The sequence below is a fragment of the Dendrobates tinctorius genome, unplaced genomic scaffold (assembly GCF_039654945.1).
Source record: "Dendrobates tinctorius isolate UK_male_01 unplaced genomic scaffold, ASM3965494v1 ptg000181l, whole genome shotgun sequence".
In the NCBI taxonomy this organism is placed as follows: domain Eukaryota; kingdom Metazoa; phylum Chordata; class Amphibia; order Anura; family Dendrobatidae; genus Dendrobates; species Dendrobates tinctorius.
This window is the reverse complement of record NW_027361848.1, coordinates 80,001-107,028: the sequence shown is the minus strand read 5'-3', so window position 1 is coordinate 107,028 and position 27,028 is coordinate 80,001. Positions and strand designations below refer to the sequence as shown.

The following is a 27,028-nucleotide window of genomic DNA, read 5'->3' as shown; positions in this document are numbered from 1 at the left end:
TTCAGTTGAATTATGGGGAAAGTAGCACTATAAAAAAACTCACAGCATCAGAGCACAGTAACATCAATAATGCATAAAAGGGTCTGTGAGAAAATATTAAATCCACATGACATTTAATATGTGCACTTTCCTCCATTCATGTGTGTCACTTAATGATTCCACATGGGAGGGGAGGATTCATTTCTGTCCTGTACTCACTGCTCCTTTCTGGAGGACAGAGGATGGCTGGAGCTTATGTTCCTGGGGATGCTAGATTTCTCCCACCATGTCAGTGTCTGCTGAGGTGTTGTCAGGTGGGAAAACTTGCGCATAGCAACCAATCACAGCTCAGCTACTTTTAACCAGCTCTGGTGAAATGAGAGATGCTTAGTGATTGGTTGCAAGGAAAACTGTTGTTCATAGCAACCAATCACAGCTTAGCTTCTTTTGAACAGCTCTGGTGAAATGAAAGATATTTCGTGATCGGTTGGTGACTGACACGCGCGCGCTCTCTCTCTCTCTCTCTCTCTCTCTCTCTCTCTCTCTCTCTCTCTCTCTCTCTCTCTCTCTCTCTCTCTCTCTCTCTCTCTCTCTCTCTTTCTTTTTTTTTTTTTTTTCTATATAGAGATTGGATGGGGGATTGGTGAGAGCACAGCATGTTTATAATGAATTGGATGGGGGATGGTAAGAGAACAGTATGTTATAATGAATTGGATGGGGGATGGGTGAGAGCACAACATGTTTATAATGAATTGGATGGGAGATGGGGGAGAGAACAGTATGTTATAATAAATTGGATGGGAGATGTATGAGAGCACAGCATGTTTATAATGAATTGAATGGGGGATGAGTGAGAGCACAGCATGTTTATAATGAATTGGATGGGTGAGAACAGTATGTTATAATGAATTGGATGGGGGATGGGTGAGAGCAGTATGTTATAATTAATTGGATGGGGGATGGGTGAGAGCAGTATGTTATAATGAATTGGATGGGGATGGGTGAGAGCAGTACTTTATAATGAATTGGGGTGGATAGGTGAGAGCACAGTTATAATGAATTGGGGTGGGTGGATAGGTGAGAGCACAATATATTATGAATTGGGGTGAGGGATGGATGAGAAGATATTACATTATAATGAACTGGGTATGTAAAAGAGAACATTGCATATTGTATTGGGGTATGTAATTTTAATTTTGGGATATACAATTAGAATAAATTGGGGAGATGACATGTCATGGGGGGTTGAGGATACAGGAAAATAACAGGTAATGAACTGGGGGAAGAGCACAGAGGCTAATTAAGGGTATGTGCACATGTTGCGGGTTTTGTTGCAGATCCACAGGGTTTTTGGCTCTCGGAATTGCACCAGATCCGCAATATAGTGCACAACCAATGTTAATCAATGAGAATTACAGAATTGCGTGCACATGCGGAAAAATCCGCGCAGATTCGCAGTGCTTTATTTTATACAATTCTTTTTTCGGATCGGCAGCGTTTCTGCACCAATTGACTACCATAATAATAAATCTTTATATAGCGCCAACATATTGCGCAGCGCTTTACAGGTTCAAAACACAAGTTGTAAGTAACAACGTTAACAATACGATAATTAAAGCAAAATCAGACAACTCTACTCGTGAGAGCTTACAATCTACAATGAAGGGGAGATACAAGTACAGGTGTGTATTTACAATGGTGGTGCAGCCATCTTGAGGGAGTGAGGGATAGATTGAGATAGTGAATGGGCTACATACTCACACTTACACATAAAATGACTGATTAGTGAACGTGATAGGCCGCTCTGAACAAATGAGTTTTGAGGGCGCGCCTAAAGCTGTGTAAATTGTGGATAGTCCTAATTTCTTGGGGTAGAGCATTCCACAGGATTGGCGCAGCACGGGAGAAATCTTGGAGTCGGGAGTGGGAGGTGCGGATTAGTGCAGAGGTTAGTCGAAAGTCGTTTGCATAGCGCAGCGGTCGGTTAGGCCGATAGACAGAAATGAGGGCGGAGATGTAGGGGTGTGCCGCACTGTGGAGAGCTTTTTGGGTGAGAACAAGTACTATGAATGAGCAGCCAGTGTAACGATTGGCGAAGCGCGGACGCGTCCGAGTACTGACTAGCCAGATGGATAACCCTGGCCGCTGCATTAAGTATGGACTGGAGAGGGGAAAGTCGAGTAACAGGGAGGCCAATTAATAGAGCATTGCAGTAGTCCAGGCGGGAGTGGATCAATGTGACAGTGAGGGTTTTTGTTGTTTCCATGGTGAGAAAAGGGCGGATTCTAGAGATGTTCTTTAGGTGTAAGCGGTAAGAGCGGGCAAGAGATTGTATATGTGATGTGAAGTAGAGATTGGTGTCAAACATAACACCCAGACTGCCGGGGTGTTATTATGGTGCCACCCACGGAGAGTGAAATGTCAGATTTAGGGAGGTTAGTAGACGGTGGGAGCAGAAGTAAAGTTTTTGAGAGGTTAAGTTTGAGAGAGAGAGCGGACATGATGTTGGAGACTGCGTGCAGACAGTCACTGGCATTCTGTAGTACCGCAAGGGTAAAGTCGGGGGATGGCGTGTATAGTTGTCATCAGTATAAAGATGGTTCTGAAAGCCAAATCTGCTGATGGTCTGTCCAATTGGGGCCGAGTAGAAAGAGAAGAGAAGGGGGCCAAGGACTGAGCCCTGAGGTACCCTGACAGCGAGAAGTGTCAGAAACACAGCACTGAACTTGCTCACTGAGCCAGTGCACGTGTCCTGAGTAAAGCGAACTGTGCTCAAAGATACCTGTGGAGCGGGCAGCAGCCGAGTAGATGCATACTTCAGAGCCGCAGGACCTGAAGCACGTGACTGCTAGGGGCGTGGCCTAAACTCCAGAGAGCTAGGAGCTGCAAGAGAACTCCTAGCAGGGTAACTGCGAGACAAAGTTACCAAGGGGCATAGATAGGGAGGATAGTCAGGACGTAGCCAATGAGTCATACACCGAGATGGCTGCAAGGTACAAGAGGGGCGAGCAGAGAGGAGTCATACACAGAGAGGATAGCACAGTACAGAATCAACAGGCAAACTCACAACGGGAAACAGAACCGGGTCAGAACCATATAAACAAGCTATAACAACGAACAGGCACACAGAGGTCAGCACATTCGGCCAAAGGCAAAAGTATAACTGGCAGGGATTGGAGCTTCCCAAGGGGTTTAAGAAGCTCTCCCAGAACCAGAAAGAGGCCACAATCATTAACCCCAGGTGTGCAGGTCAAAACCTGCACTGAGCTCCAGACATTAACCCCTGACGTGCAGCTCAAAAACCTGCACTGGGATCATGACAAAGAGGAGATGAAGTGGAGCCAGCGAACAAAACACTGAAGGAGCGGTTAGAAAGGTAGGACGAGAACCAGGAGAGAGCAGTGTCCTTAATGCCTAGTGACTGGAGCCTAGAGAGGAGGAGACAGTGGTCAACAGTGTTGAAGGCTGCAGAAAGGTCGAAGAATGAGCAGAGAGTGGTCACCGTCACATTTTACTGTCAGGAGGTCGTTGGTCACTTTGAGTGCAGTTTCTGTCGAATGTAGTGTGGATGCCGGACTGTGAAGGGTCTAGGAGGGAGTGAGTAGAGAGGTAACGGGTAAGGCGGGAGTAGACTAGGCGCTCCAAAAGTTTAGAGGTGAAGGGGAGATTGGAGACTGGTCTGTAGTTTGTGCAGGATGGGTCGAGAGCGGGTTTCTTTAGTAATGGAGTAATGATAGTGTTTGAAGGAGGATGGGAAAATGCCCGAGTAGAGGGAGAGAGTAAAGATTATAGTTAGGTGAGTTGTGACGACTGGAGAGAGAGACTGGAGGAGATGTGAGGGAATGGGGTCAGTAGTGCATGTAGTTGGACGAGGAGAGGAGTCTGGAGACTTCTTCTGTGATGGGATCAAATGTGGAAAGTGAGCCAGGGGAAATGCAGGGCGGGATGGAAGTCACAGCAGTTGGAGGCTGGGAGCGGATTTCCTGACTGATATTATCTATTTTCTCTATAAAGTGGGAGGTCTGGTCATCCGCACAAATGTCTGTGACAGGGGTTTGGGCTTTTGGCCTGATGAGGGAGTGAAAGGTGTCAAAAAGTTTCTTGGGGTTGTTGGCTAGTGAGGAGATCAGGGTGGTGAAGTAGGTCTTTGGCGAGGTGAAGAGCAGAGTTATAGGTTCTTAACATACAGTGGGGCAAAAAAGTATTTAGTCAGTCAGCAATAGTGCAAGTTCCACCACTTAAAAAGATGAGAGGCGTCTGTAATTTACATCATAGGTAGACCTCAACTATGGGAGACAAACTGAGAAAAAAAAATCCAGAAAATCACATTGTCTGTTTTTTTTTCATTTTATTTGCATATTATGGTGGAAAATAAGTATTTGGTCAGAAACAAAATTTCATCTCAATACTTTGTGATATATCCATTGTTGGCAATGACAGAGGTCAAACGTTTTCTGTAAGTCTTCACAAGGTTGCCACACACTGTTGTTGGTATGTTGGCCCATTCCTCCATGCAGATCTCCTCTAGAGCAGTGATGTTTTTGGCTTTTCGCTTGGCAACACGGACTTTCAACTCCCTCCAAAGGTTTTCTATAGGGTTGAGATTTGGAGACTGGCTAGGCCACTCCAGGACCTTGAAATGCTTCTTACGAAGCCACTCCTTCGTTGCCCTGGTGGTGTGCTTTGGATCATTGTCATGTTGAAAGACCCAGCCACGTTTCATCTTCAATGCCCTTGCTGATGGAAGGAGGTTTGCACTCAAAATCTCACGATACATGGCCCCATTCATTCTTTCATGTACCCGGATCTGTCGTCCTGGCCCCTTTGCAGAGAAACAGCCCCAAAGCATGATGTTTCCACCACCATGCTTTACAGTAGGTATGGTGTTTGATGGATGCAACTCAGTATTCTTTTTCCTCCAAACACGACAAGTTGTGTTTCTACCAAACAGTTCCAGTTTGGTTTCATCAGACCATAGGACATTCTCCCAAAACTCCTCTGGATCATCCAAATGCTCTCTAGCAAACTTCAGACGGGCCCGGACATGTACAGGCTTAAGCAGTGGGACACGTCTGGCACTGCAGGATCTGAGTCCATGGTGGCGTAGTGTGTTACTTATGGTAGGCCTTGTTACATTGGTCCCAGCTCTCTGCAGTTCATTCACTAGGTCCCCCCGCGTGGTTCTGGGATTTTTGCTCACCGTTCTTGTGATCATTCTGACCCCACGGGGTGGGATTTTGCGTGGAGCACCAGATCGAGGGAGATTATCAGTGGTCTTGTATGTCTTCCATTTTCTAATTATTGCTCCTACAGTTGATTTCTTCACTCCAAGCTGGTTGGCTATTGCAAATTCAGTCTTCCCAGCCTGGTGCAGGGCTACAATTTTGTTTCTGGTGTCCTTTGACAGCTCTTTGGTCTTCACCATAGTGGAGTTTGGAGTCAGACTGTTTGAGGGTGTGCACAGGTGTCTTTTTATACTGATAAGTTTAAACAGGTGCCATTACTACAGGTAATGAGTGGAGGAAAGAGGAGACTCTTAAAGAAGAAGTTACAGGTCTGTGAGAGCCAGAAATCTTGATTGCTTGTTTCTGACCAAATACTTATTTTCCACCATAATATGCAAATAAAAAGAAAAAAAAAACAGACAATGTGATTTTCTGGATTTTTTTTTCTCAGTTTGTCTCCCATAGTTGAGGTCTACCTATGATGTAAATTACAGACGCCTCTCATCTTTTTAAGTGGTGGAACTTGCACTATTGCTGACTGACTAAATACTTTTTTGCCCCACTGTAAATTTGAAGTGGATGAAGTCTTCTGGTGTGCGGCTTTTTCTCCATCGGCGTTCAGCACTCCTAGAGCAACGCTGGAGAAGTCGAGTTTGCGATGTGAGCCAGGGCTGTTTTACTCTGTGTTTTGAGGTTCTGAGGGTGAGGGGCGCTACTTGGTCAAGGGTGCTTCTAAGAGTGTCGTTGCAGTGATGTACAGCCAGATCAGGACAGGAAAAAGAGGAGATGGGGGACAGTGATGTGTAGGGAGTCTGAAAGTGTCTGAGGGTTAATGGCTTGTAGATTTCTGAATGTGTGGTAGGTAGGAGTGTGCAGGGGTGGGCGAGGATTTGTGAGCGTGAAGGAGAGAATGTTGTGGTCAGAGAGGGGAAGCGGTGAGTTATTTAGATAGGAGATTGAGCAGAGCCGGACAAAGACCAGGTCAAGGGTATTACAATCTTTGTGTGTCGCAGAGGTTGAGAGCTGTGAGAGGCCAAGAGAAGTGGTTAGTGTTAGAATCTGGGATGCAGCTGTAGAAGTGGGGCTGTTAATGGGGATGCTGAAGTCTCCCAGGATAAGGGTTGGTAGTTCTGAGGACATGAAGTGCGGCAGCCAGGCTGAGAAGTGGTCAAGGAAGTGGGTGGGTGAGCCTGGGGGCCAGTATATGACTGCTACTCTGAGGGGGAGGGCATGGAAGAGCCTGATGGTGTAGCCCTCAAAAGAAGGGAGTGAGAGTGATGGAACTGGGGGGAAGACCTGGAAGGTGCATTGTGGGGACAGGAGTATGCCGATTCCACCACCAGGTCTGTTTGTGGGTCTCGGGGAATGGGTGAATTGTAAGCCACCATGGGAAATGGCAGCAGGGGAGACAGTGTCAGAGTCCTGAATCCAGGTTTCAGTGAGGGCCAACAGATTCGGAGAGTTTTTCAGAAAGTAATTGTGCAGGAAAGAAAGCTTGTTACGTGGATTCATTGAGTCAGTCAAATCCGCAGCAAAACCGCAGGTGTAAAAAGGTTTGCGGTTTTGCTGCGGAGTTGTGTGCCAAAAACGCTGCGGATAGGCAGGATGAAGAGTGTGAGCAGAGAAGAGGTGCTGGTCTGTTTCGTGTATCTGTGTGTGTGTGTGTGTGTGTGTGGGTCTGTGTAGCCAGGCATCGTCTGATGGGACTACTGCTCCCATCCGGCTATGTCTGCTGTCACATATAACAGTGACAGCATTAGCCGATGATGGAACAGTAGTTCCATCAGACGATGCCTGTGTTCAATTGTTAAAAACCCCCCAAAAACATAGAACATACAGTACACCAAACAACTAGTTCCTGACTCCCTTGTTCTCCTGTATTAAAAATAAAATAATAATCTAACATATACTTACCTTTCTGCCATAATCCATTTAATAACGAGTGTCCCATGACGATCTCCCATGTAGAACTGTCACATCGGGAGGTGTGACCGCTCTACAGGGCCTCCGGCGATGCACTGACTGGAGGTAATCCTTCGCAGTGTTTCCGCTGCGGGGAGAGAGGTCACCTGAGTTCGTGCTGTCACCGGCAACGCTGTGTGAGAAAATTCTCGCAGCGGTGCCGTAAAGTGAGGGCACGAACTCTGGTGACCTTCTCAGTGATGCACTGCAGGAGCCATTATCTCCTCTCAGTGTATCACCGGAGGCCCTGTAGAGCAGTCACATCTCCCGATGTGATTGTTCTACACGGGATATCGTCGTGGGACACTCGTTATTAAAAGAATTACATCGGAACAGGAAGTATTTGTGTTGCTTTATTTTTTGCAGGAGATCGAGAGCTTCGCATGGATTAGGTGTATAATAAATATGGGAAACTGTTGTATTTTTTCATTAAAATACTTTTTTCTGGCTGTGTCTTTATTTAACAACTATAGGATTAGTAATGGATAGGTGTCTTATTGACACCTCTCCATTACTAAGTCGTGGGCTTGATGTTGCCTTATAAGACAAAGGTGACATCAGCCCCACAACTATTACCCCACTTGCAACCGCTACAGGGCAAGTGGGAAAAGAGAGGCTAAGTGCCGGAATTGGGGCGGCTGAGAGCTGGTGTTTGTAGCCAGTTGGGAGCCAATATCCATGGCCCCTTCCTAGGGTATGAATATCAGCCTGCAGCTGTCTGCATAGCCTTTTCTGGTTATTAATTATAGAGGGACCTCACGTCATTTTTTTGGGGCGCACCTATTTTAATAGCCAGTAAAGGCTAAATATACAGCTGAGAGCTGATATTAATAGCCTGGTAAGCCCCATGGGTTTTATCCCCTTCCCAGGCTATAGACATCTGCCCCCAGTCGCTTTCCCTGTCCTGGTTTTGAAAATTGCGCGGAAGCCCACTCAATTTTTTTTTTTTTTGTAAATGTATTTTTAAATTAAACATTGCGTTTAGGGCCGGGGTCACACTTGTGAGAAACTCGCACGAGTCTCGCACCTCAATACCCAGCACTGCCGCCGGCACTCGGTACCGGAGTGTGCGGCTGCATGTATTTCTTTGCAGCTGAACGCTCCGGTCTGAGTGCTGGCGGCAGTGCCGGTTGCAGAGATGTGAGAGTTTCTCACAAGTGTTACCCTGGCCTAACGCAGCTTTTGTGTGTCTTTAACTCTTTATGTACCGTTTTATGTTCTTCATTACTAAACATCGGACTTGGTATCTATCTATCTTTAGATATTCACTTATATTTGTTTTGAGTGTGTAAGCATTATATTTGATCATGGTATGTAATATTATGGTATTCAATGGAGTATGTAAAAGAAGAGGTTGGACAAGGAAATGACATCACAGTTCTTTTATTTTAACAAAAAAGAAAAAAAAAAAAATATATAGATATCTTTAGCTTACAAAAACGCCTGCGAAACTGCATGAAAAAAATTATCAAATCCGCCGCAGTGTGGGAGATCCTTTTTTCAGGAACCATGTGTGTATGTATATATGTATATATGTGTGTGTGTGTGTGTGTATATGTATATGTGTGTGTGTGTGTGTGTGTGTGTATATATATATATATATATATATATATATTCATTCGTACAGACCAAAAGTTTGGACACACCTTCTCATTCAAAGGGTTTTCTTTATTTTCATGACTATGAAAATTGTAGATTCACTCTGAAGGCATCAAAACTATGAATTAACACATGTGGAATTATATAATTAACAAAAAAGTGTGAAACAACTGTGAAAATGTCTTATATTCTAGACTCTTCAAAGTAGCCACCTTTTCCTTTGATTACTGCTTTGCACACTTTTGGCATACTCTTGATGAGCTTCAAGAGGTAGTCACCGGAAATGGGTTTCACTTCACAGGTGTGCCCTGTCAGGTTTAACCCCTTTCTGTCATGTGACGTACTATCCCGTCCATGTGCCCTGGGACTTAATACCCAGGGACGGGATAGTACGTCACAGCGATCAGCGTCGCCCACATAAAGAAACTGGCTCACATGAGGACCGCCCCAGGAAAGGAAGACCAAGAGTCACCTCTGCTGTGGAGGATAAGTTCATCCTAGTCACCAGCCTCAGAAATCGCAGGTTAACAGCAGCTCCGATTAGAGACCAGGTCAATGCCACACAGAGTTCTAGCAGCAGACACATCTCTACAACAACTGTTAAGAGGAGACTTTGTGCAGCAGGCCTTCATGGTAAAATAGCTGCTAAGAAACCACTGCTAAGGATAGGCAACAAGCAGAAGAGACTTGTTTGGGCTTAAGAACACAAGGAATGGACATTAGACCAGTGGAAATCTGTGCTTTGGTCTGATGAGTCCAAATTTGAGAGCTTTGGTTCCATCCACCGTGTCTTTGTGCGACGCAGAAAAGGTGAACGGATGGACTCTACATGCCTGGTTACCACCGTGAAGCATGGAGGAGGAGGTGTGATGGTGTGGGGGTGCTTTGCTGGTGACACTGTTGGGGATTTATTCAAAATTGAAGGCATACTGAACCAGCATGGCTACCACAGCATCTTGCAGCGGCATGCTATTCCATCCGGTTTGCGTTTAGTTGGACCATCATTTATTTTTCAACAGGACAATGACCCCAAACACACCTCCAGGCTGTGTAAGGGCTATTTGACTAGGAAGGAGAGTGAAGGAGTGCTACGCCAGATGACCTGGCCTCCACAATCACCAGACCTGAACCCAATTGAGATGGTTTGGGGTGAGCTGGACCGCAGAGTGAAGGCAAAAGGGCCAACAAGTGCTAAGCATCTCTGGGAACTCCTTCAAGACTGTTGGAAGACCATTTCCAGTGACTACCTCTTGAAGCTCAGCAAGAGAATGACAAGTGTGTGCAAAGCAGTAATCAAAGCAAAAGGTGGCTACTTTGAAGAACCTAGGATATAAGACATTTTCAGTTGTTTCGCACTTTTTTGTTAATTATATAATTCCATATGTTTTCATAGTTTCGATGCCTTCAGCGTGAATCTACAATTTTCAGTTATGAAAATAAAGAAAACTCTTTGAATGAGAAGGTGTGTCCACACTTTTGGTCTGTACAGTGTGTGTGTGTGTATATATATATATATATATATATATATATATATATTCGTGAGACAGTATTTGCCCCCTTCCTGATTTCCTATGCTTTTGCGCATTTGTCACACTTAAATGTTTCAGATCACCAAACAAATTTAAACATTAGACCAAGATAACTATACAAGTAAACACAAAATGCAGTTTTTAAATGAAGGTCTTTATTACTAAAGGAAAGCGAAATCCAAACCTCTACAGGGCCCTGTGTGAAAGTGATTGCCCCCTCCCCCTTAATTTATGATTTAAGGTTATGTGCCCACGTAGCGTTTAAATCCGGACACTGAAACCAAACTCCTTCCCAGAAATCGCGTGGGTTTTTCAGCGCGATTTTGCCACGATTTTCACGTGCGATATTCAAGCACTTTCCAAGCGATTTGAAGCATCGCTTGGAAAGTGATTGACAGGTTGGTCACACTCGTCAAACATAGTGTTTGACAAGTGTGACCAGGTTTTTACTATTGAGGCCGCCTATGCGACATCAATAGTAAAAGAAAGAATGTTAAAAAATCTGGGTATATTTACCTTCCGACGTCCCGCGCAGTCTCAGCGACGCTCCCGTTCCCAGCGATGCCTTGCGAGACCTGTGATGACGTTGGTCTCGCGTTGCTATAGCGATCTCACGAGACTACGTCATTACAGGACCTTGCCACAAGGCATTACTGGGAACGCTGAGGCCCGGGATGGCAGCGCGGGACGTCGGAAGGTAAATATACCCCGGTTTTTTTATTCTTTTTTTTACAGGGGTATGATACCCAGGGCCTGGAGGACAGTCTCCTCTCCTCCACACTGTGGGTACCAACCGCACATGAGACGCTTAACTTCGCGCATGGTGGGCGCATAGCCACATGCGGGAAGTAAGCGATTCTAATGCATTCCTATGGGTGCGGAATCGCGGCAATTCTTTGCGATTCCGCACAAAAGAATGAGCATGCTGCGATTTTTTTCCGCTGTGTGATTCCGCCGCAGAAAAAAGCGCAGCACTAGCACAGCATGTGCGGAATGCCATAGGAATGCATGGGGGGCATTCTGTACAAGATTTTTAAACGTTTTCGCGCCGAAAATCGCGGCAAAAACGCTTAAAAATCGCATCGTGGGCACACAGCCTAACTTTGGTTTATCACATCTTTGTGAAGCTGAGTTCAATTTCCCTAGCCACACGTAGGCCTGATTACTGCCACAGCTGTCCTCAATCAAGGAATCACTTAAATAGCAACTACCTGACAAAGTGCAGACCAAAAGATCCTGAAAAGCTAGGCATCATGCCACGATCCAAAGAAATTCTGGAACAAATGAAAAACCAAGTACCGTATATACTTGTGACCAGAGTATAAGCCGACACCCCCCCACCCCCCCCCCCCCCCCCCCCCAATTTTGCCACAAAAAACTGGGTCAAACTTATTGACTCGCGTATAAGCCTAGGGTGGAAAATGCAGCAGCTACTGGAAAATTTCAAAAAGAAATTGATACCAATAAAAGTAAAATTAATTGAGGAATCAGTAGGTTAAATGTTTTTGAATATCCATATTGAATCATGAGCTTCATATAATGCTCCATACAGTTCACGATGGCCGTCATAAGATGCTCCATACAAAATACACCCCATATAATGCTGCACAAAGGTTAATAATGGCCCCATAGATATAAATACCCTATATGCTGCTCCATAAAGGTTATGGCCCTATAAGATGCTCCATAGAATAGGCTCCCATATGATGTTCCATAGAATAGGCTCCCATAAGATGCTCCATAGATTATGCCCCCATATGCTGCTGCAAATAAAGAAAAAAAAAAAAAGGCCTATTCACCTATTGTCGCTAGGGGCCAGGTGCCGGTGTCACCGCTGGCTCAGGACCCTGGCACCTGATATATTCACCTGTCCCCGCGTGCACTTATCACGTCATCGCGCTCTCTACTGCCTGAACGTCACTGACAGAGGACGCGGCAGACAGCGGAGAGCCGAATTGGAACGGGGACAGGTGAATATCGCATATACTTACCCCCTTCTGGCGCGGTCTCTGCAGCCCCCGCTTCTCCCAGGTCTCCCATCCTTCCTTCAGCTGTTACGTGGGTACTGCTCATTAAAGTCATGAAGATGCGCATCTTTATGACGTTAATGAGCGGTACCACGTGACTGCTGAAGGAAGGGAAACCGTGGGAGAAACGGGGGTGGGGGGAGGGCTGCAGAGACAAGCCGGGGGGGTCAGTATGATCGGACACGCCGGGGGGGGGTCAGTATGATCGGACACGCCGGGGGGGGGTCAGTATGATCGGACACGCCAGGGGGGGGGGGTCAGTATGATCGGACACGCCGGGGGGGGGGTCAGTATGATCGGACACGCCAGGGGGGGGTCAGTATGATCGGACACACCAGGGGGGGGTCAGTATGATCGGACACGCCAGGGGGGGGGTCAGTATGATCGGACACGCCAGGGGGGGGTCAGTATGATCGGACACGCCAGGGGGGGGTCAGTATGATCGGACACACCAGGGGGGGGGTCAGTATGATCGGACACGCCAGGGGGGGGGTCAGTATGATCGGACACGCCGGGGGGGGGTCAGTATGATCGGACACGCCAGGGGGGGGGTCAGTATGATCGGACACGCCAGGGGGGGGGTCAGTATGATCGGACACGCCAGGGGGGGGGGTCAGTATGATCGGACACGCCAGGGGGGGGGTCAGTATGATCGGACACGCCAGGGGGGGGGGGTCAGTATGATCGGACACGCCGGGGGGGGGGTCAGTACGATCGGACACGCCGGGGGGGGGGGTCAGTACGATCGGACACGCCGGGGGGGGGGGTCAGTACGATCGGACACGCCGGGGGGGGGGGTCAGTACGATCGGACACGCCAGGGGGGGGGGGCAGTATGATCGGACACGCCAGGGGGGGGGTCAGTATGATCGGACACGCCAGGGGGGGGGGTCAGTATGATCGGACACGCCAGGGGGGGGGGTCAGTATGATCGGACACGCCAGGGGGGGGGGGTCAGTATGATCGGACACGCCAGGGGGGGGGTCAGTATGATCGGACACGCCGGGGGGGGGTCAGTATGATCGGACACGCCGGGGGGGGGGAGTCAGTATGATCGGGCACTCCCGCTCCACCGCCGACCCCCTGGCGTATATGACTTGAGTATGAGCCGAGAGGGGGACTTTCAGCCCAAAAAAATGGCCTGAAAATCTTGGCTTATATGTGAGTATATACGGTAATTGAGATCTATCAGTCTGGAAAAGGTTATAAAGCCATTTCTCATACTATAGGGCTCAGCGTACCATAGTGAGAGCCGTTAACCAGAAATGGCAAAAACATGGGACATACATATGTCATTCAGTGACCTGAGTTATCAAGCTAGCTTGTCAATGAGCTCTTCCAGTGTATGAGCTCTAAAACAGAGTGCCAAATTTTGGTTATTTCGCTAAAAAATAAAATACTAATTAGTTTATGCACCAAATTATTAAAAAAAAAAAAAAAGAATTTACAATTATGCTGGCAACTTTCCATATTCTGTGAGGTTCCGTGCAGTGCTGTAATTAAAGGGAACCTGTCACCAGGTCTGCCGATTGTGAGGTAAGGCCACCACCTTTCAGGCCTGAAATATAGCATTCTATAATGCTGTATATCTGCCCCTAACCCGATCTGAAAGAGAATGAAAAGCACTTTTATTATACTCACCTGCGGTGAGGTCCAGTCCGAGGGGTGTCGATGCTTTTGGTTCAGCGCTTCCCTTCTTAATGTGATGCCGCCATCCTTGCTTGGTGTGGATGACGGGTTCCTAGTTCATGCTCACAGGCTTCCCGGCATCGCATTCCTGCACAGGCATACTTCTCTGCCGTGTTGATTCTCTGCCCTGTTGAAGGCAGAGCAAAGTACTGCAGTGCGCAGGTGCTGGGAAAGGAAAAGCGCCTCGACGCGTGCTCGGTACACTGGCCGCAACATTTGATGCATTGTATTTTTCATGAGCAGAAAGCTGCCAGTCACAGGAGGGTGGCTCCAATATCCCTGACTTCATGCCAAGCACTTACCATTAAGAGGACTAGCAGAGCTGCAGGAGATAAAACAGCAAGTGACAGTCTCTGGGATGGGGGTCTCTGGCCTTTCTTTGTGCTGTCGCTTGGTTTCAGTCTGTAAACTATGTCTCAAGATTAGTGTCAAGTGTTAGCATTTCCATTTCTACTGTGGGAAGGGATAGGAGGACTTTGTGATATATATTGTGCTACTGGGAAGATGTTTAAGTAGCAAATTGACCAGACCCTCTGCCATATAGAACGAAGCGCTGCCAGTGTCTATTTATATGGCCGTGTATTACTCAGGAGCTTTGTACATAGGTTTTCATGAGCACTAAGAAGATTATCCGTCGAGAAGAATTAACACCGCTTACCAGCACTGCTTTTTTCCCTCGCTTCTAGTCTAAATGTGCAGCTTGTATCCTTTGCTTAATAAACTGGTCTCTTGAAATTTCTCTAATTGTACTTTATACATTTACTTTTCTTTTTCCATCCAACCAAGGGCGTAGTCGTTTTCTAGAAAACTTTCTGCCATACACTCAGTTATAAAAAGAACAAACTTGTGTTACTTGCCCTCCAGCTCCACCACTGCCTCAGTCTATTTGGCTGTAGTGTTGACGACAGTGCAGCCAATCGCTTTGCTCAGTGGCTCTTCCTTTCTAGACGGCGCAGTTCTGCTTATATTGGTTTCATGAGCCGCTGATCCCGAGGTTTGACGACAATGCTGTTGTCTTCATGGCACCACTGCAACAAGACGGAGACAGAGGCACTTTTGGGTTTTCCTACCCTTCTTCCGAGAGGCATGATTTTTTTTTTGGTGTCCCACATAAGGTGTTGTTTACAGGACGAAATGTAGTTTTAAGTGTCACCATTTTTCTTTTTCTCCATAAAATGTGCTTAAAACCATGAAATAACAAAAACACATTTCCGCTATTATTTTTTGTTTACATTTGCTGTATTCATTGTGAGGGAAAAAAAATTACCAAGTAACTCAATTCATCTAGTTAATATGATTACAGCAAATTCAAACTAGTGAAGTTTTTTCTATATCTTGGTACCGTAATAAAAATCTGAAAAAAAGTAAAAGAAAAAAACATGATTTTAATAACCATTTTCTGAACCCATAATGTTTTTACTTTTATACTTTTCTATTGATAGAGTGGTATATTTTCATCATGCTTTTCTGGACATGGCATTACAAATTAGGTATTTTTATTTTTTGATTTTTATTATCATTGGATTGGGGAATAAGGGTTATTTGAATTTTTTCATTTGTTTTATTAAATATTAATAACTTTTTAAGTAACTTTTTCACTTTTTTCCTTTTAGTTGCTTTTACTATTTAATGAAATACTCCCAGAGTTAGAGTATATAGGAAAAAAATAATGGTCTCCTTTTGTAGCACAGTATGTTCACTACAAAAAAATGGCGTCAACTGGGACTAGAGTATGCCCGCTGGCTACAGTGTCAACTCTTCGTAGCAACATGTTGGCTCTGCGGAAAGGAGGGGGTTGGCTGGGTGATGGTACCCCATAACAGACGCCCCACAGGTGTTGTATTTCTTAAATGTCACTGTTAGGGATTAACTGTGGCGCTTCAGTGGTTAAACAGCAAGGATTGGACTTGGCTCAAGTCACTGCTGTTAGAGGCACCAGCCGTGCATGGAGTGGGCTCGGGTGCAGAACATCAGCTCTATGCACCAAACCCAAAGTAGCATCTACCGTTACATCCCAAGTTGGGATGTGGTTAAGGTAATTGTAAAGGTTCCCAAGCCTCCTACAAATGGTTGTTTCTGGTAAGCATCTTGGACTTCAGCCATCACAAATGTTACAGTGACAAATAGGCGATTTATAACTCTGGCATGGGAAATCTTACTGCAGCCAGCTGTTTGCTTAGTGGGAAGGTTTGTGTGAACAGACATTAGTGTTTTAATCCCAGTACATAGACAGCAAAACATGATGACATGTCTATATTTCTCACCTTAACATCTTTCCTATGGCTTCGGCATTGAGCTTGTACTTTAATAAGCGTAGGTTGTCCAATTGCTTAGTACAGAGCCATAAAGACTTCAATCCCTCGGCCAGTGCAGTGCGGTGCGCAGTGCACACACCGCATAACGGCAGACCTCTGTCTCCATACTTCATAATGGGTATGTCACGCCGTGTTTTTTTTTTTTTTTTTTTTGTGGGGAGGGGGGTTAAAAACGTTTTTAGCCTTCTTTAGGATTGTCATATGCTCCTTGCCTTGGTCTGCTGCCTCAGGCTTTGTGGCTTGCCTGGGCCTACTGCCCGGGGTCATGCTAGTTTTGCCTCTGAAATTGGAGAGGATAGCAGTAATCTGATGTGAAGCAATCAGACATTGAGGACACATCATGGGTTCGTTAGATTTCTGTTGCCAGTTCATGGAATACTTGGCTGTAAAAGGGGGCTACGAGAATGTGCTGCAGCTTGGCAAAAGCCAAGTCATTGTTTCTAGTTTAGCTGTAGGAGTTCACACAAATTGTGGAGAAATTGGCTAAGGCCGAGTCAGGATGGGCTAAGTCTGTACCAACAGAATGAAGCCTCTTCCTTCCAGGCAAGTAATTACCTTGACGCTGATCCTAAAATGAAATGAATACCTTTTGTATTAGTGAGGTGATCCAGTTCCACACTACCCACATAGAGAGCATATTAATGGTCCTGAATCGAGAGATGTCCTTCTCAGTAACAACTTCAATGAAACTCTGTAATTTTTCTGCATGATTGATGTACACTTTAACTAGAGTAACAAACAATGGGTTGTATCTGGGCTACCACCGTCTTACACGTCTGCCACAGAGCAACATGGAGCCAGATATCCATATTACTGTTTTGGCATTTGATCCTCTGTATCCAGTTCCTGGAAGTGTTATTGGCAAGACGAAAAAGCCAAACTTTGATTTCAACCATTTATTTTTTTCTTTCAGGAGGACTGGAATGAAATTGGTGTAGTAAAGAAAAGAGATCCACACAGCATTAGTGAAGAAGAGAGAGCTCAAAATTTGGAAACTCTCCCACCTGGTAATATATCTTAAAAATGTTCTTTTTCCCGCAGCAACCAATTAGCACTAATAGTTTCAATTGTGCACAGAAAAATTAAGTTTCTATGAATGCATGTACTAATACTTTCAAACTGTCGATATTTAAAGGGAACCTGTCACCAGTTTTGTCACATAGCAGCTAAAAATATCATGTCTGCGCTGTATTCATCAAATCCTTATATAAACCCCCTGACGCGCACTTCTGCTTTTTGGCTTTGCCCGTAATTGGACAAAGCATACTGCGCAAGCGAAAGACACAATTTGTCTGCGCAGGTGCAAGATATTTAACTGCGATCAGGAGGCGTCATCCATGTCAAGGACAGATGATTGTTTTAGGCCACAGAAGCTTTGAGCTCAGTGATTTAGCACCCTAAATGGTGCTGTCAATAGGCGATGCAGCCTATAAGGGCTTTAACATATAATGGGCTTCTTCTGTTGGGCTACGACCATGATCTTGTATATGTTTATGGCACCTGGCAGTAACCGAACTACGATTTCCAAATTATCCTGCAAATTGGATTTAAGTGTCATAAAGGTGACATTTTCTCTTTCAAAATAACCTTGTGGATGGTATTGTGTCTTGGGTCTCTTTCAGTCACTGAAATCAATTTCAAATGCTTGCAATAATTAGTTTGCCAGGTGAGGCCCAATTAAAGGAAAGCTAATTAAGATGCTCTTTGTACATTAGTAAGCAGGCTACATGTTTCAAACAATATGGAAAAGAAAAAGAAACTCTCTGCTGCCAATAAACACACCAAATAGTTTCATGCCTTGGACAAGGTTTGAAAACATTTAGATATTTCATGAAAACTTAGGTGTTGTCATCGTACTGTGATTTCTGGCTCACACAGAGCACAAATTGGTTCGTGCTGATAAAGGTATAATGAGGAAGGTTTCTGCAGAACAAATTAATCAGATTAAGAGAGCAGCTGATACAATAACATTACAAAGCAGAAAACTGGTCTTTGATTTGAAGCTGCTGGTGTTTCTGAAGTCTTGTGAGTTCACCTCAAGGTGTAGGGTCCTCCAGAGGATTTCAGTTGTCCATAAACCTACTGTTCGACCACATCTAAATGGTGCTCACAAGCAGAAACAGACACAGTGGACCCAGATATAAATACTAGTTTTTAAAAAAAAAAAAAAGTCTTGTTTACTGATGAGTACTAGCAACCCTGAATGGTCCAGATGAGTTAGTGTAGTAGATGGTTGGATGGCCACCATGTCCCAACAAGGTTGCAGCATCACCAAGGAGGTGGTGGAGTTGTGTTTTGGGCTGGAATAATGGGAAGAGAGAGCTGGTAGGCCCCATTAAGTCCCTGAAGGTGTGGAAATGACCACGTAAAAGTACAGGGAGGGCCGTTTATAAGGTTAGACCTGGGTGGACCATTTATATGGATACACCTAAATTAAATGGGAATGGTTGTTATCAACTTCCTGTTTGTTGCACATTAGTATATGGGAGGGGGAAAACTTTTCAAGATGTGTGGTGACCATAGCGGCCGTTTAGAAGTCGCCCCACCCAGGTGTATCCATGTAAATGGCCCCCCCTCTATATAGAGACTTACCACTTTCTGCAATGGTATAAAAAGAACCGTTCCTTACTTGGCAAACTCAACTTCATGCTGACAATGCTCTATCTCATGCTGCCAAGAACACCTCTTGAGTCATTGGCAGCTGTGGGCATAAAAGGAGAGAAACTCGTGGTGTGGTCACCAGTATCCTTTGACCTCAACCATATTGAGAACTTTTGGAGTGTCCTCAAAGATCTATGCGGGTGGGAGGCAGGTCACATCAGAATAGCAGCTCTGGGAGGCTATTCTCACATCCTGCAAAGTAATTCAAGCAGAGACTACCCCAAAACTCTCACGCTCAATGGATGCAAGAATTGTGAAGGTGATATCAAAGAAGAGGTCTGTGTTAACATGTAACTTGGCCTGTGTAGATGTTTTTTGATTGAAAAAAGACTTTGTAGTAAATGTGACCTCTTAGGCTGTGTGCCCACATTGCATTTTTTAAGTGTTTTTGCCGCTGCGGAAACACTTAAAAAATGCTAACAAAACACCTTCCGATGCAATCCTATGGGATTCCGCAATTGCTGTGCCAGTGCTGCGGATTTCTCTGTTGCGGAATCGCATAGCGGAAAAATCTGCAACATGTCCATTAATTTTGCGGAATCGCGGCGATTTTTCCGCCATAGGATTGTATTGAAACACTCACTTTACGCATGTGGCTATGCCCACCATGCGTAAAATGAGCGCTTCATGTGCGGATGGTACCCACGATCTGGAGGAGAGGAGACTTTCCTCCATGCCCTGGGTACCATATTCCTGTAAAAAATAGAATTAAAATAAAAAATAGGGATATACTTACCCTCTGTCGGCCCCCGGAGTCCTCAGTGGCGCTGCCGGCAAGTTCTGTTCCCTGGCGTGCTTTGCGAGAATGACCTCTAATGACGTAGTGGTCACGTGACCGCAACGTCACAAAGGTCATTCTCGCAAAGCACGCCTGGGAACGGAACTTGCCGGGATCGCTGCTGAGGAGATCAGGGGCCGCCAGGAGGTGAGTATATCCATATTTTATTTTTTATTTTTTTTTTTAATTTTTAACATTCTATCTTTTACTACTGATGCTGCATAGGCAGCATCAATAGTAAAAAGTTGGTCACACTTGTCAAGCACTATGCTTGACGAGTGACCAACCTGTCAATCACTTTCCAAGCGATGCTTCAAATTGCTTGGAAAAGCGCAAGCATTCTGCAAGCTAAAACCGCTTGTGTTTTGTGGGAAAACAAAACGCATGCGAATTCTGCATGCGTTTTACCCGCTGCAGGGAGTTGCGGAAATGCGGACAAAACCGCAGCATTTCTGCAAGATGGACACATAGCCTTAATGCTGCAAATTCAACAAATGAGTATTTTCAGTTGTTTACAACCTATAAAATGTTTGGAAACTCTGCTGTGCATAATAATTTGGAACAGTGCATTGTGAGAGTTTTTAGTTTTGAAAAAATTCCTGTTATCATTGGGAGGTTTGTCCAATAAATGTGATTCATACTCTGTTTATGATTTGAACATTATTCTGACTCATTTGCATCAACCATTTAGGAAGAACAGAGGAAAATGGCATTTGCAGAATAATTTGTGACCTAGCATATAGTCCCAAAGTCTGTAGTAGCCTTTTAGGGCAAACATATATATTTTTTTTTTTTTCTTTTTAAATAGATTTCTTTTGACAAGTGTTTGTTTTTTAGATCAGCCTTGACAGCTGTAAGGGACTTGGTAGCACAGTTTGTATTGTGAAATCTGGTGATGGGTCCATTTTAACAGCCATTCAAGCAAGATGGACAAAAGCAAAATAACAAATGTACTATCAGAAAACAAGAAGCGTCAAGTTTGATTATTTTAAAGTTTAGCTGATACATTCCTTGTTAGAAGCAAAGGCCCTCTCATTTATCAGTCCTCCAGGCAGTGTTTCCTAATGATTTTCAGCAACATGCTTGATGGCAAATCCTCTGGATCTTTCTTTTATGGCCTTTGTCCTCTGTCTTCCTTCTTCATAAGACTTCTACTGTAATTGCTCTGTGGATCATTTTTAGATTTTTCTTTTCCCCATCAGGTAAGGTTCGGTGGCAGGATTTTGATCAAGAAGCTTATGTTGGGGTTACTGCAGTTCGGCCAGGTCAAGATGCTTATGCACGGAACAAATTCAATCAAGTGGAAAGTGACAAACTACGTATGGACAGAAGTGTTCCTGATACAAGACATGACCAGTAAGTGCGCAGAAAAGTCTGTACTAAAAAAAAAAATCCACTTGATTTATCTTGAGCAGTTTTCACCATGTGATTGAGACTCTGAGGTTTTTTTGTCTCTTTAAATTTCACATAAATGTTTGTTGTAGACTTAGCTTCACTACTTCATCACTTCATCAATGTTAGTTCAGAGGCTTCATGTAAAGTTGGCCATGCACATTGGCTGATGGCTATTGCCTCTAACACTTGTCAGGACACACATCAATTAGATGGCTGGTCCATCCAAAATTTGCCGGTTCGACTGGCCTTCATCTAATGTGTTTGACCCTCTTCATCAGTAAACTAGCTTGGTGACCCTAGTAACTCTTAAGGCATGTAGAAGCGGTTGCTAATGAGCTGCAGTTCTCACATTTCCTTTTGAAGACTGAGGTTTGTAAAAAGGAAGTGAGACTCAAGCGGATCATTAGCGCGCACTGATTGGTTGCAGTGCTCACATGACATAACAATGTCAAGAGATCCCTGAGAAACCCTAGGCAGATATCGCTGAAACTGCCTGGTTTCCCACAGAGGCGAGTAACTGTTATTATACACAGTGGGGGATATAGTATTTAAGAAGGGCTTTTCTGAGTACTGGACTACCCCTTTAAAGGGAATCCGGCAGTAGAATCAACCCTTCTAAGCAGTCTATATGGACATGTACAGTAGAGACCAAAAGTTTGGACACACCTTCTCATTCAAAGAGTTTTCTTCATTTTCATGACTATGGGGTGAGCTGGATCGCAGAGTGAAGACAAAAGGGCCAACAAGTGCTAAGCATCTCTGGGAACTCCTTCAAGACTGTTGGAAGACTCTTTCCGGTGGCTACCTCTTGAAGCTCATCAAGAGAATGCCAAGAGTGTGCAAAGCAGTTATCAAAACAAAAGGTGGCCACTTTGAAGAACCTAGAATATAAGACCTTTTCAGTTGTTTCACACTTTTTTGTTAATTATATAGTTCCACATAGTTTTGATGCCTTCAGAGTGAATCTATAATTTTCATAGTCATGAAAATAAAGAAAACTCTTTGAATGAGAAGGTGTGTCCAAACTTTTGGTGTGTACTGTAGGTCATAGGAAGCTGACTAAAGTGATACCTTGATTTCTGCATCCAATGTCTTATTCCAGAGAAATCCACATTTTTCTTAATATGTCAGTATTTTCCTATGGGCTTGACATAGATCCCCCTGGAAATCTACCTCCAAATTTTGTTATATGAAAGTGGGCAATATCCGTTTGAGCCATTTAGATCAGGAGATCAGACTGTCAGCCATTACATGTCTCACACTGGTGAAGCAGTGTGTTGATTTAAAATAATTAATTTAAAATAATCTCTGGATGCAGAGTCTCCAGGAGATCAGTGTCCGCCCCATAGATCTTAACTACTCATTTACATATTAAGAAAAATATTACTCTAGTATAAGACATCAGGTTTAGAGATGTACAGCAGATAAAACAAGGAATTTATCAAAATCACATCAAGCAGCTCAGTAAGTAACACACCACTGGAATTGGGGTCTCTGCTCCTACGTTTTGATGCTGTCAGATGAAGTAGCAAAAACCTGGTTACAGATTCCCTTTTTAAGAAAAATGTGGATTTCTGTGGCTTAAGACATCAGAATATCTGATCACAGAAATCAAGGTATCAATTTATTCAGCTTCCAATGACCTGTATCCCCTCATAGACGCTTATGGGGATTGATGCTGCTGACAGATTTCCTTCTGTTCCTGATGGATGCATAAATTTCATGTAATCTATAATAATAAATGCGCTAAGCAGCTTCCGTCTGGTTGTAACGCAGCTTCTGTCCGGATGTAACTTGGTGACGTCACATCCAGACAGATGCTGCCTTTGGCGGTAGCACTGTGCCTCTTCTGCCCCCCCGCACCGACAACCATATACCTTCCTAACACACACCTTCCTCACCATGCCAGCCGTCACCACACACCTCTTGCCATGTTAACCCTCAACACACACTCCTCCTCATCACACACTCCTCTCACCTTTCACCATCTCCACTCACGTCCCCCCCTCTTTCACTCCACATACGACCCTTTCTCTCACTCCGTCTCTCATACTTACGCCGTCATCGCCGCTGCTCCACGATCGTCGTCGGCATCGGCACGATCCCCGACATCTTCCGCCGGCGCCATCCTGGATCCAGACGTTGTCCACGCCGGTGACATGTTCTTTCGGCGACGCCATCTTGGATCGGCGAAATCCCACGATACTCAAGATGGCGTTGGCGAAATCTCGCGAGATTTCGCCGACGCCATCATGAGGATCGCGGGATTTCGCCGATCCAAGATGGCGTCACCGCAAGAACATGTGGACGACGTCAGGATCCGAGATGGCGTCGGTGAAATCTCACGAGAATTCGCCGACGCCATCTTGGATCCTGCGGAATTTCGTCATTTACCTCACGCCGACTTGCTGTGCGGATGTGTTGCCTTGTTCCTCTGCCTGTTCACTGCCGGTGTCTAATTACAGGGCCAATTTGCCTCTACCACTTCATAACTACTGCTGGGCAATTACAGGGCCAATTTGCCTCTACCACTTCATAACTACTGCTGGGCAATTACAGGGCCAATTTTGCCTCGACTAGGAGGACACCAGTTTCTTCAAACGTTAAGCATAACTACAGGAGGACCCCAGTTTAAGTCTTCTGCATAATTACACCAGTTAATAAGTCATTTATCTCACGCCATTTATATGCCCTGTTTTGCTGTACCCCACTTCTATAAGAAGACTATAAGTACTATAAGTATCTGTTTACACTACAATACTCCAGGACGCCTTCTTCACTGCCAGATAACTGCAAAATAGACTCCTTTACCTGTGCCACCATGAGTCATACCAAAAAGTATGCCAATGCCAGTGAAAGGAAAGCAACTTTAGCACTACGTCAAAAACAACGCCGTGCTAATGAGACTCCTGAGGAAAAACACCATCGCCTTGACAAGATTAAGGCTTATAAACGCCGTCGTCTCACACACGAATCCCCTAACTCTAAATCCATTAGATTTCCTGAAGAAGCCTCTGCACGCCGTCACTGCCGACAACAGACGGCTTCTTCCTCATCATTATTATTAGACTCACAACAGGATGCTTCCACATCAGCATGTGGAACAAGTTACTACCACACTTCATCCTGTATGCCGCTCACTGACATAACTAATCAGCAATCTGTTTCTGCCCTATCAATACCACCATTAGTCAATACCGACGCACAGTTTCTTCACAAACAAGCTGCAACAGTTAGCCCGCAGAAAGTGCAACCAAGACAAATATACGTTGGTCTCAAAACTAGGCGCAACCCCCCGTTTGGACATGCACTTCTACTACAACCTCACATTATCACTAATGATGAAAATAGTATTACTGAACACAGCTGTGGTGACATGACCCATGTATGTGAGCATTGCCAAGCTTTGCATTTTGTAGCAGAGATACCTTCTGATAACTTTACGCTCTGCTGTCAGAAGGGTAAGGTCCATGTACCCATACTACAATATCCTGATGTCTTTACACGTTTGCTGAAAGGGCAAAGTGAATTTAGCAAAAATTTAATGGCTAATATTCGAACTATTAACAGTTCCTTTGCTTTTGCTTCCATGGGTGCAAATATTTCACCACCTCCTGGATATGGCCCATACTGTTTCCGCATACATGACCAGATCTATCATAGAATTGGAACACTACATCCCTCAGATAACCAACAACGCGCATTTGCCCAACTTTACATTCTCGATACCGCTCTACCTCAAATGAACAACGCTTACGATGTAAAGAAAATCAAAAATGTCATCCTACATTGATGAACATTATTGCCCTTCAAATCCAAACTATTAATCCTTTTGTGGCAGCTTATCAAATGTGATGTGGAAGAACAAGAAAAAATTAAATCTCTGCAAAACGGAACTGTCATGCCAAACATCACTATGGCTATTAAACAAGATCGTACTCAAGACCCTCGATGCTACAATAATCCCACTGTCAGTGAAGTAGCAGTTGTGTTTCAAAATGACAATGGTGAGCCACCTTTCTATAGAGACATATTAATTCATTTAAAACCTGATCCCCACAACCCTTTAGCTCCAAAAACACAACAAATTAGCATTCTCCATAGCAATTTGGATGCCCTCCTCTATCCAATATTTTTCCCTTATGGAGACCAAGGATGGCATGATGGACTCAAACAACAAGTCAAAAGTCCGTGGAGGATCACACAACTCCAATACTATTGCTATATGTTATCTGTCAGAAATTACTTTAATCCACTCCTTAATGGTGGTAAGCTAACACAGCAATATTTAGTAGATGCTTATTTCAAAATCGAAGCTAATCGCCTACATTACATCCGCAACCACCAAAAAGATTTAAAAGTGGAGGATTACTGCCTCCTTCAAGAACATCTACTCAAAAAATCGGTTCAAAAGGGCATCCCTATTGGAAAAACCGTCATTTTACCATCTTCTTTTGAAGGCAGTCCAAGAAACATGCAGCAGCGCTACCAGGATGCTATGGCTATTGTTACGACGTATGGTCGACCAGATCTATTTATCACCATGACATGTAATCCTAAGTGGAGTGAGATTACTACACATTTAGAACCGTGGCAGTGTGTTGAACACAGACCAGACTTGGTTGCACGCGTCTTTAAAATTAAACTGGAATCCCTCTTAAAAGACATTAGCAGTGGATTATTTGGAAACGTCACCGCAATGGTCCATGTCATTGCATTTCAGAAGCGTGGTCTCCCACACGCTCATATTTTAATTATTCTTGACAGCCTGTCTAAATTACGGACTGAGGCGGACATAGACAATATAGTCTAGGCTGAAATACCTGATGAAACAATCTACCCTCAGCTCCATAACATTGTTCTTCAACACATGATTCATGGTCCCTGTGGAGAACACAATCCTAATTCTCCCTGTATGGATCTTGGAAAGTGTAGCGAAGGTTTCCCTAAACAATACCAACCATATGCCATCAAGGAAAAGGACGGCTATCCCACTTACCGCAGACCCATTGGCAAAACCTATGAACACCATTCTAAGACGATTGACAATTCATGGGTAGTTCCATATAACCCAGTTTTACTCACCAAATACAAGTGCCATATTAATGTAGAAATATGTGCTGCCATTCAAAGTGTAATATATTTATTTAACTACGTTTACAAAGGACATGATAAAGCTAACCTTGAAATTTCCCAAAATAACATCCAACATGATGAAACACACCAATTTAGGGGTTCCAGATATGTTAGTGCACCTGAGGCTGCGTGGCGGATATTTGCTTTTCCTATGCATAAACAATCTTATGCCATCATTTGCCTAGCCGTACATCTGCCTAATTCTCAACCACTCTATTTTCATGAGAGTGACTCTGCAGACAACATCCATCAAAAGCTCAATTCCAGTTCTACACTTATGGCGTATTTCAGCCTTGATAAGATCGACCACAATGCACATAACTATTTCTACCTCGAAATTCCAGAACACTTCGTTTGGAAACAAGGCACATGGGAACAAAGAAAACGAGGGGGTCTCACAGTTATTGGAAGAATGTATACTGTTAGTGTGAAAGACCAAGAACGCTATTTACATTTGTTGTTACTGCATGTAAAAGCTGCTAGCAGGTTTGACAGCATTAAAACCGTCATTGGAGTTATGCATGAAACCTTTAAGGATGCTGCGTTAGCACTCGGATTATTATTCGATGATAGCATCTGGAGACATACTTTATGAGATGCTTGCATTCTTAACATGCCTTCCCAACTTAGAGACATGTTTGCTTATATCTGTATTTTTGGCCCCCCCAGTAATCCACTTGAATTGTGGAATGAATTTAAGGACCATTTTTTACAAGACTACTGTCATACACTCT

General features: G+C 44.4%; 1 protein-coding gene across 1 annotated transcript in view; it reads left to right on the top strand.

The window, feature by feature from the left end:
• Positions 1 to 27,028, top strand: part of LOC141054930 (polypeptide N-acetylgalactosaminyltransferase 2-like) — a 130,039-nt gene that overhangs the window by 27,855 nt on the left and 75,156 nt on the right. The window contains exons 2-3 of the mRNA XM_073551817.1: positions 17,238 to 17,331; positions 20,966 to 21,119. Coding sequence (XP_073407918.1) covers positions 17,238 to 17,331; positions 20,966 to 21,119 — 248 coding nt within the window. The remainder of the gene's footprint in view (positions 1 to 17,237; positions 17,332 to 20,965; positions 21,120 to 27,028) is intronic.